This window comes from Protomyctophum bolini, assembly GCF_963924005.1.
Source record: "Protomyctophum bolini genome assembly, chromosome: 15".
NCBI lineage: Eukaryota > Metazoa > Chordata > Actinopteri > Myctophiformes > Myctophidae > Protomyctophum > Protomyctophum bolini.
The window spans coordinates 24,257,765-24,276,266 of record NC_137876.1 but is presented as its reverse complement, the minus strand read 5'-3'; the positions used below and the strand labels follow the sequence as shown (position 1 = coordinate 24,276,266).

Below are 18,502 nucleotides of genomic sequence, written 5' to 3'. Positions count from 1 at the left end.
AATCAGTGATGCTTGCGGAACTCGACTTCGTCTCGTTCCTTACCGCATTATACTGTCGTGGCAATAATCACGTTAAACCACACCCTCTCGTGTAATATTGCTTAAATAGCAGATATGCAGAATAGCAGATATCCTCCACCGTCCGTCTCATCCTTGTGTCTCTCTCTCTCTCTCCCTGCCCTCCAGAGGTGCCCAGGATCACGTCGCAGCCCCAGGACGTGGACGTGACGTCGGGGAACACCGTCTACTTCACCTGCAGGGCCGAGGGCAACCCCAAACCTCAGATCATCTGGCTCAGGAACAAGTGAGTAACCCCAAACCTCAGATCATCTGGCTCAGGAACAAGTGAGTAACCCCAAACCTCAGATCATCTGGCTCAGGAACAAGTGAGTAACCCCCAAACCTCAGATCATCTGGCTCAGGAACAAGTGAGTAACCCCAAACCTCAGATCATCTGGCTCAGGAACAAGTGAGTAACCCCAAACCTCAGATCATCTGGCTCAGGAACAAGTGAGTAACCCCAAACCTCAGATCATCTGGCTCAGGAACAAGTAACAAGTAACCCCAAACCTGAGAGTGTTGTGTCAGCCCGTACTTTGACAGGTAGCACATGAGCACTGTTCCCTTGAGTATGTTGAAAACATAATAATAAAAAACTTTGCAAGTTGCTGTTCTCTGTCCTCAAGAGAAGACTCTTTGGTTCAATGACCAGTATAATCATAGTTCATGACAAATAGAGGTGCTCCGATCCGTTTTTGTGGGCCCGATTATCGATTGTTTTTCTCACGATCATCCGATCTTGTGCTTAAGGGGAGCATTTTTATATTTCCAAAATTATTATATGTCAAATCCCAGGTCAAAACTGTGCCTGTGAGTGTGGGGAAGAAGGGGAGAATGTTAAGGCCTGTCACTAAGATTCCAAACGATATTATACTTATATCTGATTGATCTTTTACACCAGTCAAATGGTATAAAAGATTGTTTTCTCCAGATCGGGTAAATTGCAGATCACCCATCGAGGCATTTGGAGTGTTTTAAATAATCGTCGGCCGTTCACCGATTTCCGATCGGAGCACCTCTAATGACAGTCATATAGTCATAGAGGACCATAGGGCTCATTATTGTAGAAGAGATTGTTTAGTCGTTTATTCACATACCTTCTTCAGGTTATGCCCTGATGATGTCTCAGTATTACACCTAACATGATGGATACTTTGTTCCCAAAACATATTTTTACACGTGTCGGGGGAGTCCTTTCTTCCAAGACTAGATGGAGTCCTCATCGAATAAAGTTCTCAGTCGCCACGACTGATCATCTGGATTCCATAGTATCCAGCATGTATTCTATGGAAGCCTATCTACAAGCCTATCTACACGCCAAAGAGATTAGATTAACAAAACATTTTATCTCTGAGTCCTTGACATCAGTCTACTCTGGCCTCAGCTGGGTTTAATTAACAACACATCAAAATTGGGGGTCTCTGTGGATAGGGGAACATTTGGTGGACATTTTAAGAAACTGTGTTTTATTAGTATAACTCAGTGGTTCTCAACATGTCTCTTAATGTGTGTGTGTGCTCCTCCTGGCAGTAACGCTCTGAACATGTCTCTTAGTGTGTGTGTGTGTGTGTGTGTGTGTGTGTGTGTGTGTGTGTGTGTGTGTGTGTGTGCTCCTCCTGGCAGTAACGCTCTGAACATGTCTCTTAATGTGTGTGTGTGCTCCTCCTGGCAGTAATGCTCTGAACATGTCTCTTAATGTGTGTGTGCTCCTCCTGGCAGTAATGCTCTGAACATGTCTCTTAATGTGTGTGTGTGTGTGTGTGTGTGCTCCTCCTGGCAGTAACGCTCTGAACATGCGGGACGACAGCCGTCTGAACCTGCTGGAGGATGGGACGCTGATGATCCAGGACACCCGGGAGACGGACGAGGGGGTCTACCAGTGCATGGCCAGGAACGTGGCCGGGGAGGTCAAGACCTCCGAGGTCACGCTCCGGTATTTCGGTGCACCCTGTAAGCAACTGAATGTGTGTGTGTGTGTGTGTGTGTGTGTGTGTGTGTGTGTATACAGTATGTGGTGTCATTCTACAAAAAACGTGACCCTTTGTGTCCCTCGGGGAAAAAAATAATATGTGATATGTGCTTTCATAACTGGGAGGTCGGGGGTTATACCAAAGACTGTAAGAATGGAACCCAATGCCTCCCTGCTTGGCACTGAGCACGGCACGGCTGCAGCTCACCGCTGAAAAAGCTATGTTTCTATGTCAGTCGTTCTTCGATTTTTCAAAAATAGCAGGCCTACAAGCTCGTAGCGCGCCACTCGGTGGTGCGCTATGAGCTTGTAGATCTGCTATTTTTCAATAGCTAAAGCATGACATAATGCTAACACCAAAAGGGGTTAAAGCAGCTGTCGTTGTAGCCTGAATACTACACATTTTGTGTAAAATGTGGACGCTCACTGTGGACTCCATGGGTGTACAGTTCCATTCCGGTAGAAGTGTTGTGCTTTGGTACACGGTAAAGATCCTGTTTGTCAGTTTAACTGGTGAGGATATACAAAGTGGAATCAAATCCATTTGTACTCTCTGGAGTCAAAGAATTGGGTGTGAATTGTTTGGTCTACAATACAGTATTGTCTCCGTCGGGTGGAAACCTCATATTGAATGGGCTGTATTTTGCGTGTCTTAAGTACCATGTCTTATTACTTAACTTAAGACCTGGAGGCGTGGTCAATGCCATTTGGATATTCTGAGTGGCCAAAGAGCATTGACCACGCCTCCAGGTCTTAAGTTCTATTAAGTAATAAGACCTGGTACTTAAGACACGCAAAATAATGTCCTTGAGAACTGTTACTTTACAGGATTCAAATGAATTGATCAAAAATAGCCGATCGACGAGCTCAAAAGCTTGGAGCTTGTAGAGCTGCTATTTCTGATACTCTTGAGTGTGAGGCTGTATGATCAAGCAGGACAAAAACGCAAAAAGGTGTGTTCTGCCCGACACCAACGATATGTACACTGTTTTAGACTTCAGCGGTTGAAGTCTCGTGGCATCATTTCATTTGAGAGTGTATGAGACGAGGTGCTCAGGTGGCACAGACCAGGGTCCAGTGTGTGTGACTGTGTGTCCACCGCCGTAGAGTCTAGAGGAGGTTCCAATCCACCAGCATCCGGTTTGACCGAGGGTCCATACGAACACAAAACAGCTGCCACATCGTCCCGGTAGGGGCTCCTAGCTGGCAGGCAGTAAGGTACCGCAGCACAGAAATTGGGACATGAAAGAGAAAGAGACAAATAACTGACTAATACAGAAATTAATCCCTAGTTCAATGTAAAAACCAAAGTGCACCGAGGTATATTCTGTTAGCCTGGCTAATAAGCCCAGACTCAAATCTTTTTGCCAGCGGCTGATTCGGTCTGGCTTATTATAGCCAGGCTAATATTCTGTGACGATAGTGTGCTGTTCCTGAGAGGAGGGGCAGTTGAGCTGCAAGGTGCACCCCTCGCTCCACTCCTGGTGTGTGCTCTTCACTGTGAGGGGTCACCGAGGTCGCCTGCAGAGGTCGGCGGGGTCAAATAGCTGGGACGTGCCACTGAGCCGTGAGCAAAGCCTGCTGGCTTGCACGTGAAAGAACGTGTTCCCCTCTGCGCGCACGCACGCACACACGTGCGCGCACACACACACACACACACACACACACACACACACACACACACTTTCAAATGTAATTTCTATGCTTCCATGTGTCTCACTCACTCAGTCACACTCAAACACACACACACACACTCGCACACTTAAATCGCAGTATGCCGCGCTAACATCTTATCAGTTTACCCCACTGATAGACCGTCTCCACAGGGGAGATTAAGTGGGCTGTCTCCAGGTGACCCCGGGGCTGTCGCCCGGGTAACGGATGACCGGGGGGGGGGGGGGGTCCCCTCGTTAAAGTTGGAACTGTCGCTGCTGAGAGCAGATGTAGAGCGTTTCCTGTCTCCGTGTGATTGTACACGCCACGCAGGCTGCCTGGCTTGTGTACATATTTTCCCCTGACCCAACTGTAATCACTGGCCAAATATGGACATCAGGGGCCCATCCCAGCGTGGTGTACACAGCACGGAAGTGGTTTGGTGTGTGTGTGTGGGGACAGGACGGACGCCCATTTTGGGGCGGGAACCCCTTTTGGTGTTTTAAACATTATGCTGTAATTTAGCTATTGAAAAATAGCAGATCTACAAGCTTGTAGCACGCCACTCGGTAGCGCACTACGAGCTTGTAGATCTGCTATTTTTGAAGAATCGTGGAAATATTTATTTCAGAAAACTGGAAGGATTTAGAAGAGTTCTTTTAAAATGTTGAGGTCAGGCCCAAATGGGTCAGTTATACGGTCATATGCAGTGCAGGGACAAAAATGGTCAAAAGTAGCAGATTCTGCTACTTTTTCATACTTTTGCATTTGAATCCTGAAAACGGTTTCGGACATACAAGACAGTATGAGCTTTCCACCCGACAGGTTATGTCTAGTAAAGTGTAGGGTTTGAGGGATTTTCCCCCACTGGTGAATTATGCTATTGCAATAGCTTTTGCAATAGCAAAAAGGACCCCCGGGGGTCCTTGGGGCAACGTCATCCATTGTTCATACTGAGGTTTCTACAGAACAGTTCAATCTTTTGCGCCAAGCCAATGTTTTAATGGAACCAAATGGACCCATAATAGTCCATTTGGTTCCATCTGTACACTCTTAGTCATATTAATGCTAAAAGCTTGCAATTGCAATACCCCACATCTCGTCCACGGTCACCCCAGCATGGTGGTGTTTCGGTGAACTTGGTGACCTGCTGAGATGTGTGACAATCGCGTAGATGTCGCATCATTTCAGTGTCTCGACTCCGAACGTAAATCATTGCGGTTTGTTTATTAGCATCGGTTCAACCTATAGCGGTATTGAGGCCACATATTTAAAGACCTCCATGTAAGTTATGTGACGTCCACAAGATGGTCATATTTCGGCAGGTCACCAATTTCACCGGAAACACCGCCATGCTGAAGTGAGAGAGTGGCCGAGAGTTGAGGTATTGGAATTTGGCTTAAAGGCTTTTACAGTGTTCCCTAGAGTCTAGGGAATAAGTTAGTCTAGGGCCTAGACTAACTTATTCGTGCCCCCCTCGCACTCGCCTAAAACCAAATATTTCTCTCTCCTCTCCTCTCCTCTCCTCTCCTCTCCTCTCCTCTCCTCTCCTCTCCTCTCCTCTCCTCTCCTCCACATCAACAACCTCCCGTCTGGCACAGCGCGGCCCAGCTTCGTGATCCAGCCCCAGAACACGGAGGTTCTGGTGGGGGAGAGCGTGACCCTGGAGTGCAGCGCCACGGGCCAGCCCCAGCCGCGGGTCTCATGGACCCGGGGGGACCGCACGCCGCTGCCCAGCGACGCGCGCATCACCACCACGCCGTCCGGCGGGCTCTTCATCCAGAACGTGGTGCAGGCCGACGGCGGGCAGTACGCCTGCTTCGCCTCCAACAACGTGGACACCATCCACGCCACCGCGTACATCATCGTACAAGGTGAGGGAGAGAGGGAGAGAGAGAGGCCACACTGCAAAAAGTGATACTGCAATATAGACATGCTTATTCAAAATGGACTTGAGTAAAAGCACAAAAGTGTTGACATCAAAATGTAATGAATGTGCCAAAAGTTTCTCATTTCAAGTTTTCAAATGTATACAAATATTTTTGAAAATAGCAGATATACAGGCTCACAATGCGTCGCATTGTGACGTATTGGATCTATGTTTGAGGGAAAACGAATCTTATCCTCATATATGGCTAATTGTCTGTGCCATGCCAATGTTTTAATGGAAACACAAATTCCAAGTTGCCCTGATTTTTTTTTTTTGTTATCAAATGTTTTTTTATTTAAGACAATAAATTACAATAAGATGTTAACACCATGAATGAATAAAGAAAACAAAACACATGTAAAAACAACACATAACAGCAAAAGCAAGGAACACAAAAACAAACAATCCCACCCACCCCTCCCCCCGGGACCAAAGATGCCACAAAAAGACAATGTCAGGACTCCTACCACTGTGCAATGGGAACATACAATAAATAAATAATAATGACTAAATCATGTCCTTAACCAAATCTGCAATACCAGACCAAATCTCAATGTTTTCCTCTTTTGCGCCGTGCAATCTTGCTGTTGACATCTCTAAATAAATGATATCTAGAAAGGTCAAAGCCCATTGGCGAAATGTCAATGTATGAGGTGGTTTCCAGTGCGAAGCAACCATCTTCTTTGCGGCCGTTACGCCAGCAAAGAAGACACGAATACAGGTATTATTTAAAGGCAATTGGGATACATCGTTTAATAAGAATAGAGATGGGGAGGGTGTAATGTTAATTTGTAGAATAATCGAAAGTTTAGCAGCAACCAGATTCCAAAATGTGAGGACATCCGGACACTCCCACACCATATGAAAGAATGTACCTATGGTGTTCGGAGTGCAGAAAGTGCAGTTATGGTTATTTAAAATCCGCATAGCACACAATCTGCGGGGAGTTAAGTATGTCCTATGAACAAAATTTAGATGAATTTGCTGATGATCAGGATTCCTAGAAGATAGGGCAACATTAGACCACACTGTATCCCAGCTCCAATCTGGATCTAGATTTGGTATGTCATTCCTCCATACAGTATCGACAGCCAAGGTCCCATAACTAGATTCTAATAAATAATCATACAATATGGAAACAAAACCTCTTGACAGTTGCCCTGATTTTTATTATTCCTGTTTCACATTACTACCTGTAAAAAAAAAAAAAAGAATCACACTTGTGTGAAGTGAGTGGCACTCTTATCATCATACATCATTATACATCACATTCCGTGGTCAACCAATCAAATCGCCACAAAGGTAATTCAGAATCGTGCCATTTTATCATGATTATTGGTGAGGACCTATTATATGAAGTTAGGTTGAAAAGTGGTGAAGTGGTCCTTTAATTGCAAAATGTGACGGGGTGAGAGTGACTCAGACTTATGCCGTTCTCCCCCCCCCGTCCCCCAGCCGTCCCCCAGTTCACGGTGACGCCGCGGGACCAGTCGGTGCTGGAGGGCCACACGGTGGACTTCCCGTGCGAGGCCAGCGGCTACCCGGCGCCGGTCATCGCGTGGACGCGCGGCGGCAGCGCGCTCCCCGCGGACCGCCGGCACGCCGTGCTGTCCACGGGCGCGCTGCGCATCACGCGCGTGGCCCCGCACGACGAGGGCCAGTACGAGTGCCAGGCGGTGAGCGTCGTGGGCACGGTGCGCGCCGCCGCGCAGCTCAGCATCCAGCAGAGAGGTGAGTGGCTCCCAGGTTGTTTTACTTTGACCCATTCTGACCTGAGATCAGATTCATACGAGGTTTCCACTGGACACACACACACTGGTCTGATTAACCCATTCTGACCTGAGATCAGATTCTAAAAATGTCAGTCGTTCTTCGATTTTTCAAAAATAGCAGATCTACAAGCTTGTAGATCTGCTATTTTTCAATAGCTAAAGCATAAACATAATGCTGACACCAAAATGGGTTCCCGGCGCCCAGAATGGGTTAAAGGCGTAGTGAAATGAAAAATACGTTTTTCACACTTGTAGACCATATCCGTGGTCATCATATGGGCATACCTAACAATGGATGCCAAAGAAATGGGCAAAATTCTCATGTCTGTGTGTTATTTATATCAAAAGTCCGTAAATATATTTTTTTATGACTTCCTGAAAACGAAAACGTGCTGTGTGATGACGTGTAGAGATACACATCGATAAAATCCAATAAAAGTGAAGCTCACCCGTTTAATTCCCCATATTATCGGCGCATCCGTGCAGCACAGCTGCTACTGATTACAGAAATCCTCCGTTTTTATTCCCATTCAAGGTAACATCCAGACAGTGTATTACTCGGTTTCAACTTCAATCGCGCTAAAATATGTATCTGAAAACATTATAGGGTAGAAATAAGCCACATACAGTAACAGTAAACTGGTACAGCTGGCCAACTATCTGACTTGTAAACAAACACACACGCATGCTCCTGCGTATAGCATAGCTACCGTCCCTAGCTACCGTCCCATCGCCTGAAGGGATGCGACGCTCTGATTGGTTCAGAAACTTCAGACCGCTGTTTCATGTTGAAACCGTCTGAAACCTCAAAATAAAATGATCACCATTTCCGTTTCCCTACACCTTTAAACGGCCACTTGACCCCTTTTGCAACCAGATCTTATTTTAATGATGTTTGGGAGAAAAGAAACAGCTTTTTATGGGAGATGTGTGACCAGATTTGACTGCCATCATGTAGCCTTTAGCTTTTCACCAGAGGAGAAAAACTCCAAAATGAGTTGATAGCACAGGCAGACTTTTCACATACTAGAGCATGTCTGAGCATTCATTGTTTCCAGATGGGAAATGTTGAATTATCATACCAGATTCGTAGGCTTAACATTATCGTATTTGAAAGAAAGCTGTTGCACACAGAAATCACACGTGTAAAATACGTAATTTCACAGAAACATAAGTATTTAGTTTAAGAAACAACCTTGTTCGAGAGTCCTATGAGAAAAAAATACGCATCACATGCGCTGCGTGGAGGCAGGCGACTTCCTTGGACTGGAATGACGCGACCGGTGTGTTTTGAATGCCTCCAAGTACAGATCTTGGGTCAGATTTCCTGCACTTTTTGTGATATGGCAAAATTATCGTACATTTGGGCATTTTTGGAGTTATTGATCGTACATCTTACAGAGGTTAAAATTATCGTATCTGATTATTTTACATATGTATATGTTTGGGCGTCCTCGACATGAAAATGTTTGAGAACGACCTACATGGAAACATGGGTTTTTCACAAAACTGTCAGGATTTAGAAGACATTTGTAGAATTGTCTTCAGGTCTAAATGGGTTAAGCAGTGCATCTGGCTTGTCCAATAGTAGTAGTTGTGATCTCCATGTAAAATAAACGTAAATCAATCAATCAATCGATTCTTGCTGCCCAGACATATTTGAGTGTCGGGTTAAAGGTTTGGGTGTAAACACTGTGTATTTGTATAAGAGGAGGGGAGCGCATGCTATTGGATGTCAAGGGGTTGGGAGGAGTGGAGCCGTATCCACTATCCACTAATTTGTTGTAGTTTACACAAATTAGACAGCCTGCTATTAGAGTGAAACAATACAGACGTGCGCGTGTGCGTGCGTTGCTTGTGCGTGCACACTATAATTATGTTTTTGTCTGTATGCATGTGAGGAACTTTGTATGTAGAAATGCGTTTCCTGGTGAGTGTGCAATGTGGCATGCTCTCGTGCAAATGGGACAATTGTTCCTCTTTCTGTCTGGGTGTGTTTGAGAGTGTATGTGTACTTGAGTGTACTGTGTGCACTGTGTGTGTGTGTGTGTAGCCAAAATTACAGGCTTGGCGCAGGCCAGGGAAGCATGGAAGTCTGTAATCCCCAGATGACACCATGTTTTTCCATGTAGTAATGCCTGTTAACATGGCCCAAAAGTACATGTTGCATAATGGCCCCGGCACTGTAAAACTATAAGCGCACACAAACCCACAACCAAAGCTGTCAACCCTTGAAATATCTCTTTTAAGCTCAAGAGTGGCTACACCGAGGGTTAACAGACTAAACATGGAAACGGCATAAAGAAAGGGAAGGTGGATGAGATGAAACATGGCCATTTGTCATGCTTTCACTTCTGACAGCTGAGCATTCGTCCGGGATGTAAACCCTTTGTTGTCGTTTCCTCCCCCGCTTCCCACTGTCATATCCTGACTCTCCAGCCTTGCCCAAAATGCTCTTTGTCGTTCCAGCCATCATCACCACAGGACACAAATAAGTGTCCAAAAACGTAGTTACTGCATGCGGTAAAGAACGTAGTTACTGCATGCGGTAAAGAACGTAGTTACTGCATGCGGTAAAGAACGTAGTTACTGCATGCTGTAAAGAACGTAGTTACTGCATGCGGTAAAGAACGTAGTTTCTGCATGCGGTAAAGAACGTAGTTACTGCATGCATTAAAGAACGTAGTTACTGCATGCGGTAAAGAACGTAGTTACTGCATGCGGTAAAGAACGTAGTTTCTGCATGCGGTAAAGAACGTAGTTACTGCATGCATTAAAGAACGTAGTTACTGCATGCAGTAAAGAACGTAGTTACTGCATGCGGTAAAGAACGTAGTTACTGCATGCGGTAAAGAACCTAGTTACTGCATGCGGTAAAGAACGTAGTTTCTGCATGCGGTAAAGAACGTAGTTACTGCATGCATTAAAGAACGTAGTTACTGCATGCGGTAAAGAACGTAGTTACTGCATGCGGTAAAGAACGTAGTTACTGCATGCATTAAAGAACGTAGTTACTGCATGCGGTAAAGAACGTAGTTACTGCATGCATTAAAGAACGTAGTTACTGCATGCTGTAAAGAACGTAGTTACTGCATGCGGTAAAGAACGTAGTTACTGCATGCGGTAAAGAACGTAGTTACTGCATGCGGTAAAGAACGTAGTTACTGCATGCGGTAAAGAACGTAGTTACTGCATGCATTAAAGAACGTAGTTACTGCATGCAGTAAAGAACGTAGTTACTGCATGCATTAAAGAACGTAGTTACTGCATGCGGTAAAGAACGTAGTTACTGCATGCGGTAAAGAACGTAGTTACTGCATGCGGTAAAGAACGTAGTTACTGCATGCAGTAAAGAACGTAGTTACTGCATGCAGTAAAGAACGTAGTTACTGCATGCAGTAAAGAACGTAGTTACTGCATGCAGTAAAGAACGTAGTTACTACATGCGGTAAAGAACGTAGTTACTGCATGCAGTAAAGAACGTAGTTACTGCATGCAGTAAAGAACGTAGTTACTGCATGCAGTAAAGAACGTAGTTACTGCATGCTGTAAAGAACGTAGTTACTGCATGCGGTAAAGAACGTAGTTTAACGTAGTTACTGCATGCTGTAAAGAACGTAGTTACTGCATGCGGTAAAGAACGTAGTTTAACGTAGTTACTGCATGCATTAAAGAACGTAGTTACTGCATGCGGTAAAGAACGTAGTTACTGCATGCGGTAAAGAACGTAGTTACTGCATGCGGTAAAGAACGTAGTTACTGCATGCAGTAAAGAACGTAGTTACTGCATGCAGTAAAGAACGTAGTTACTGCATGCAGTAAAGAACGTAGTTACTGCATGCAGTAAAGAACGTAGTTACTACATGCGGTAAAGAACGTAGTTACTGCATGCAGTAAAGAACGTAGTTACTGCATGCAGTAAAGAACGTAGTTACTGCATGCAGTAAAGAACGTAGTTACTGCATGCAGTAAAGAACGTAGTTACTACATGCGGTAAAGAACGTAGTTACTGCATGCATTAAAGAACGTAGTTACTGCATGCAGTAAAGAACGTAGTTACTGCATGCAGTAAAGAACGTAGTTACTGCATGCTGTAAAGAACGTAGTTACTGCATGCGGTAAAGAACGTAGTTTAACGTAGTTACTGCATGCGGTAAAGAACGTAGTTACTGCATGCAGTAAAGAACGTAGTTACTGCATGCTGTAAAGAACGTAGTTACTGCATGCGGTAAAGAACGTAGTTTAACGTAGTTACTGCATGCGGTAAAGAACGTAGTTTAACGTAGTTACTGCATGCGGTAAAGAACGTAGTTACTGCATGCAGTAAAGAACGTAGTTACTGCATGCTGTAAAGAACGTAGTTACTGCATGCGGTAAAGAACGTAGTTTAACATAGTTACTGCATGCGGTAAAGAACGTAGTTTAACGTAGTTACTGCATGCGGTAAAGACAAAGACCGCCTGTCCCATTTATATTTTTATCCCCGGTATGTTTTGTTTCAGTATAATCTCCATTACCTTTTTCTATAGCCACATGGTGGGAACCAAACATTTCGAATGCCAGGTAGTTTGCATTTCAATTCATTTCAGGGTACAAATGATAGACAAACTCGGTTGAAAGATTTGTTGATTTAACAGAGCTCACTGCTCAAGCAGCTCAAAACACATACTTCCTGTTTTTGGTCTGATCCTCCAAAAGAGTCACACCTGACTCCAGTGCTCCTTGTATAGGTGGGTGGAGGAATCTAATTGGGACGTACCATTTATGAGGGGTGTGTGTGTGCATTCTATGTAAGTTCATATTAGGAATGAAAAGAGTTGTTTGCTAAAAACATGATTTTGGATTGTGGATTATGATGATATTGTCTGTAAGGTTTGGGAAATGTTTTCTGTGTTTATTTTTGCTAGTGATGTTGGTGAATGTATGGAGTCAACCAGTGGACAGTTGTTTTGACAGTTGGTTTGACCCAACAAATGAAAGGCCCAGATCGTGGGTATGGCATGCTTTCCAGTTTTCAGGTAGTAGAGGGAAGGGCACAATGCTGAGAATAGCACTGCCCCTTAAAAAACAGTCAGTAGCTCAGACTATAGCTAGACTTAGACTGAGGGTGTGCTTAAGCGGATTTAAGCACAAAGGTATAACTCTAGACTTCGTCTTGAATTAGAGACCTGTAAGTTTATTGTTTTCCTTTTTCTTGAATTACCTTTTTTGTGAAAGACTTCTTTTTTTTAATCATTTTTTAACATTATTATTGGAAACCTTTTGTTTGTCATTTCTGTTCGCCAAGCCCTCATCCAACAAACTAATTTACAGCACTACACTTTGGCTTTGTAGGGCAGTGTAGAATAGACAGTACAGATGTTTGAAAACTTCACATGTCCTGCCATTGGCAATTCAGTATACATTGTCAGTGCATTGTCAGAAACGGAACATTGTCACAAACTTTATTTATAGAGCACCTTTCATGACAAGGACTGCAGTGCAATGTGCTTCACAACACAAAATACAAGAAAAGCGAAAAGCCAAGTCAATAATGACATAAGACAAAAACCTTAGCGAAATGGGCAAAACGGTGAGCATAACGGATAAAACGGGGGCATTTCTCAACTCTGCCTCAGGTCTTAATGGGTTAAAAGCGGTTAATTAGCGTGAAACCCCGCTGTCAGATCCCCCCCCCAAACCCCTAACCCCCCCCCCCCCCCCCTGCCCGCTTGTGGGAATTCCCCGTGGAGCATGCAGGCGGCTCGCTATGCTCTTCGTACTAATGGCAGCTTTGGAGGAATTGTTAACGCGGAAGAGGATGGGGACCAAACCACAACCATGCTTCCCACCCACCCCCTCTCCCCTCTAGACCCCCCCATCCCCCACCCCAACCCAGACTCCAGCTGCGAGAGGATTGTGTCATGATCCTCGCTCACTGTGTGACCTAATGAATCACACGCTGTGTGTGTGTGTGTGTGTGTGTGTGTGTGTGTGTGTGTGTGTGTGTGTGTGTGTGTGTGTGTGTGTGTGTGTGTGTGTGTGTGTGTGTGTGTGTGTGTGTGTGTGTGTGTGTGTGTGTGTGTGTGTGTGTGTGTGTGTGTGTGTGTGTGTGTGTGTGTGTGTGTGTGTGTGTGTGTGTGTGTGTGTGTGTGTGTGTGTGTGTGTGCGCACGCGCGTCAATGATTGTTGACCTCCCCATGCAGTCTCTTGACTGTACATCAGCTGTTCTCGTTTAATGTAATTGGAACGGGGCCGAGACATGAGGGGATCGAGGTCGAGTTGTTTGGGATACGAGAACAAAAGCTGGTTTGGGAAATTCCTTGATGATATTGTGTGTTCGACCGTTCGATCTTTTAATGTGTTCTCACACAGAGCAGCGCCACTTAAATAAGGCTGCAATGCAGACCATGGATTCAAGGTCAAGGTAAACTTTATTGTCCACAAGGGAAATTTGTCTTGGGCTTTCACCCCAGCTACAGCCACACATAAAACATCAATGACAACAAAAATACATTGCAGAGGGAGACACAACATTACATACACAATTGCACACATGATGTGGATAATCTAGCCTCTCGTAGTTACCGCTGTTTCAGAGCCTCGTTCAGCATCTTACTGTAGTTGATGCTGATACAAACGATTTTTTTTAATTTTAGATTGATGGACAACTCTTGTTTCTCATCATGCGTTAAGTCTACTGTTGTTAAACTGTGATTGTAACGTACATGCTGCATAGTTATTAACGCTCACGTGTGTTTTTGTGTGTGTGTGTGTGTGTGTGTGTGTGTGTGTGTGTGTGTGTTATCGTGTGTGTGTGTGTGTGTGTGTGTGTGTGTGTGTGTGTGTGTGCGTGTTTTGACCCATTCAGTAACGCCTGTCTTCACCACCGCTCCGAGGGACCAGACGGTGGAGTCTGGTCAAGACGTCCAGATTCCCTGCAGCGCTCATGGTCAACCTCAGCCTGTCCTCACCTGGAACAAGGTGAGAGGCTAGCCTATAGCTAGACACTCCATTGTCTGTATTCCAGTATTCCAGGTGTCCTTCCGGCAGAGACGCAGATTACAAACCTATTCGGTCCATTCTAGCCGCTATTAAAAATATATACATTTAGGGGAGCCGATGGCCCTCGTGGGCCATTAAGATTACCCATTAAGACCTGCAAAATGAATTCTAAATCTAAAAAAGGTTTTCTGAAAAACTGCTCAGTTTTCAGTGGTTCTAAAATGTTTTCATGTCAAGGAACCCCAGAAGGAAAGCTTTGAGTTAAAAAATGTTTGCACATTATTTTCCCGATTTGTGAGTGGTGCTAGCCACAGTATGTATGTATGTATGTATTCAGTTTTTTCACCACCAAGTGTCACTTTTGCACAGCCTAACACACACACACACACACACACACACTGTTCAGAAAAATTGCGGATTAAATTGAATTAAGGATCTTGGGCCGGCACTGCAGCAGCCGTGTCCAATCAGAATCACTGCTGCAGAGCTTTCCAAGCGGAGGCCGTTCGTTAATCTCAGCCTTGTCGTTTGGCTGTCCGCATGGTATAACTCCCAGAGGGTCATGACCTTTTGCTCCCCCCTTTTCCGCAGGACGGGGTGCAGGTGACGGAGAGCGGCAAGTTCCACATCAGTCCCGACGGCTATCTGGAGGTCAAGGACGTGGGCACGGCCGACGCCGGGCGCTATGAATGCGTGGCGCGCAACCCCATCGGATACCAGGCCGTCAGCATGGTGCTCACTGTGACCAGTAAGACTGTTATGTGTTACATGCTTTTATTTGCCATGTTTTAGGGCCTTCTACAGGCTGACAAGGGAATGGAATTTTCTGTGTCTTTGGTCATTAGAGGTCATCATGACCCCGGGTCAATCAAGAGTAATTATTATCTCTGCCTTTGATGTCATGGCCTCAGGTCAGGTCAATCAAGAGTGCATTAGCTGCACCTTTAGTTCTAATCAAGGGATTGTAAGCCACACCCAAGGGGCCAGCTATGCACTCCAATGTTGAAGCGCTGGGCCCTAGTGGTAAGAGGAAGGACTGCAGGCGGACCCGTGGATTCTTGACGATGAAACCCCGTGCAACCGAGCGCCCAATGTAAAGCCCAGGTGCACTCTGGGTGCACTTCCGCATTTGGACACCAAAATTTGGTGTCCAAATGCGGAAGTGAAATGCTGAATCAGCGAAATAGACGGTACTTCCGGCAGCCTTCCGGGTGCTTCAAAACGCCACTGAGCAACTTCCACTGACATGAATAGCGGAGGGGGCGGAGCTTCGCGCTAGTTTAGTCTCTATCCTTTTAATACTCTATGGCCACACCTAACAAACTTAACTTCAGTTTAACAAGAAAGAGGGGTTGGAGCACTACAAAAAGGTAAAAAAAAAAAAGGAAGAGAGAGAGAGAGAGAGTGCCGATATAAATATGGCAGTACACTGGATTCACACCAGGGAATTGATCTCAGACATAGAGAGTGAGATTACCAGATTGTTTCTTTCTTAACCCATTTTGGGCCGGGAACCCCTTTTTGGTGTTTTAAACATTATGTTGTAATTTAGCTATTGAAAAATAGCAGATCTACGAGCTCATAGCGCGCCACCGAGTGGCGCGCTACGAGCTTGTAGGTTCAGAGTGAACATTTTTAACTAAAATATTGGCTTCTGGGGGGGTCCCTGGAACTACATATTTTGAGATGGGGGTCCGTGGCCCAATGGAGATAGTTCCCGGGGTCCTTGACATGAAAAAGGTTGAGCACCGCTGACATAGAAACATGGGTTTTTCAGAGTTTTTTTTTTTTAGGATTTTGATGCCTTTTTTTTAATCGACCTCAGTCCAAAATGGGTTAAGTCACCGAGTGAATTACTGAAAATCCACAGTGGAGGCTATCGGGTTCCCGTCAGCTGTTCCCCGAGCGTGTCGGTGTGTGCGCTTCCCGCTGAGGCGTTTCGGGGGTCGTGACGGCGACCCATGAACCTCCAGCATGTCCTGTTGCTGTTGGCCGCCTCTCGGAGAGCCTCACCTCTAAACCGCTGCACTGTTTGCTGTGGCGCGCTCGAGAATTAGAAGTGTGCCAGAGCTGTCTGAACACCAAGTCAAGATATAGGGAGGAATTATAGCACCCTATAAGGTGCCGTCTCCCACTGTAGAGGAAGTACAGGAGATTCATGAGTCTAAACACTATTGTTGACCTATACGATTAGGTTAGGTTTTTTATTATGTACTGTAGCGCAACAGCTTAGCATAGGCTTGTTAAAATATCTTGACGTTTAATAGTGATGTCAGTTACTTATACTGCCGCATGAAACTGTGAGAAACATTCGCCAAATAGTTTGCTGGTTGGTTGTCATTCCAGTCCAAAAAAAAAAACGATGAACTAACATTGATTCACTCAGATGAAACTAAATCAAATTAAGTTATGGACGCTAAATGAGCTCACATGACTCACATTAAGTCAGAAGATGAAATGTATCCTAGGTTGGCCCAGAACAACAACAGCACTTCATGATTTCGTTGTTTTTGGGAGAATGAGTCCCGTGCATATTTTTCTTTTCTTTTGGATGTCCTTTTGGGAAAGCAATGAGCTCTATATGCACACGCCATTTTGGACAGAACTTAGGCCTCTTCCCTACTTCCTTCATGTTACGATGATACTAATTACTAATAAAGGCCACTCTGGTCAAACAGAGTCAGCGTGCTGATATTGTGCATGTTGGCTCACTGGAAACCCATGAGTGGGTTCCATAAATGGCCCCGTGCAGGTATGTAACTCTGCGAGTGTACAAATGCAACCAAATGGACCGGTAAAAATGTGTACACTCGCAGAGTTATGGGGGTCCTTGAGATTAAAGTTTGAAAACCGACTTATTTAGTGTCATCGGTGACACCTGTGAAGGAAGCGGAGAAGTGGCCCGGAACATCATTAAAATAAGCAAAAAGGAGAAGTAGCCCTTTAAGCCTCGGACAAAGCCAACTCAGTTCCTGACAAATTATGACAATAAACACTTTATTGTTTTTGTTTTTCTTCTTTCTAATTATTTGTTCGGCCCCAAAAATTGTGTTTATTGTCAGGAGCCGAGTTGTCCGAATACTTTCTGAAACGTCTATGGGAAAATGTATGGGAAATTCTCTTCCGGTGCCCTTGTCGTTCTGAAAGGGGGCGGGACTGCGACGCTCTATTGCTGATGTCACTGACGTGCCTCTCGTGTGTGTGTCTGTGCGCAGTACCGCTGGTCAGCAGAGAGGGCGACACCTTCGTCACCTCATCCATAGATGAGGCCATCCGCACTGTGGACAGCGCCATCGAGTCCACCAGAAGACGTCTGTTCGATGGGTAAGATGCAGTGGTGTAATGGTAGTTTTTTCCCCCTGTAACACGGCATTTTAATGACGTCACGTGCACTCGTGCGCACGTACAAGGTTTAGACGTTTCCCCCCGACAGCGATGATATACAAGAGCAAATGTACAAACAACATACGCAGAAACAACATATACAAACAATATATGTAAAGTATAGTAGAATCTGAGACATAGGGTCTTTCCTGCTCCTCACAAGATAATTGGTTGTTAGGAAAATATTGGGTTTGAGTTCAGGGTTAGGATGAAGCATTTAGGGGTTAGGTTTAGGGTTTGGGCCTGGGTTACCAGGCCCATATTGCGTTACCACGCAATAAAAAAGGTTAAAATGTCCTCACAAATGAGAGTAATACAAACGTGTGTGAGTGTGTGTGAGTGTGTGTGTGTGTGTGTGTGTGTGTGTGTGTGTGTATGAGTGCCGGAGGTTTGTGTGTTGTGTGAAGTGTGCCACGGCATACTTCGAATAATGGCAAGTGTGCCACGGCATACTTTGAATAATAGCTTTTGCTTTTTTATACTGCATACATGCACTGTTCATGCTATTTCGTTTAAAGATTCGGTCCCCGGCCGGCTGAATTTGATCCACAGCTCTTTTTGCAGACGCACGGAGAGAAAGAAGGTTTAATGTGTCTTGGAGGACGCTCCAAGAAGTGTCCAGTGAAGTTTTCATTGCGCTCTCCTCACTCAGTGAAACACGTAGGTGGCTGCAATTTGAGTCATGAAGTCTTTGCATCCTGTTGAGTGATGTGGTTAGCAGAGGTGTTTTTTCTCTGTGTGCACGCGCAC

The 18,502-nt window shown here is 45.1% G+C and overlaps 1 protein-coding gene across 3 annotated transcripts in view; it reads left to right on the top strand.

Annotated features, from left to right (window-relative positions):
• pxdn (peroxidasin) overlaps nucleotides 1-18,502 on the top strand; it is a 97,096-nt gene that overhangs the window by 42,936 nt on the left and 35,658 nt on the right. For all 3 annotated transcript variants that reach the window (XR_013965357.1, XM_080783217.1, XM_080783218.1), the window contains exons 8-14: nucleotides 187-304; nucleotides 1,841-2,010; nucleotides 5,284-5,556; nucleotides 7,068-7,343; nucleotides 14,235-14,347; nucleotides 14,960-15,116; nucleotides 17,584-17,692. Coding sequence is in view for 2 of the 3 variants with exons in the window: in XM_080783217.1 (XP_080639343.1) it covers nucleotides 187-304; nucleotides 1,841-2,010; nucleotides 5,284-5,556; nucleotides 7,068-7,343; nucleotides 14,235-14,347; nucleotides 14,960-15,116; nucleotides 17,584-17,692 (1,216 nt within the window). In the remaining variant the exon portion in view is untranslated. The remainder of the gene's footprint in view (nucleotides 1-186; nucleotides 305-1,840; nucleotides 2,011-5,283; nucleotides 5,557-7,067; nucleotides 7,344-14,234; nucleotides 14,348-14,959; nucleotides 15,117-17,583; nucleotides 17,693-18,502) is intronic.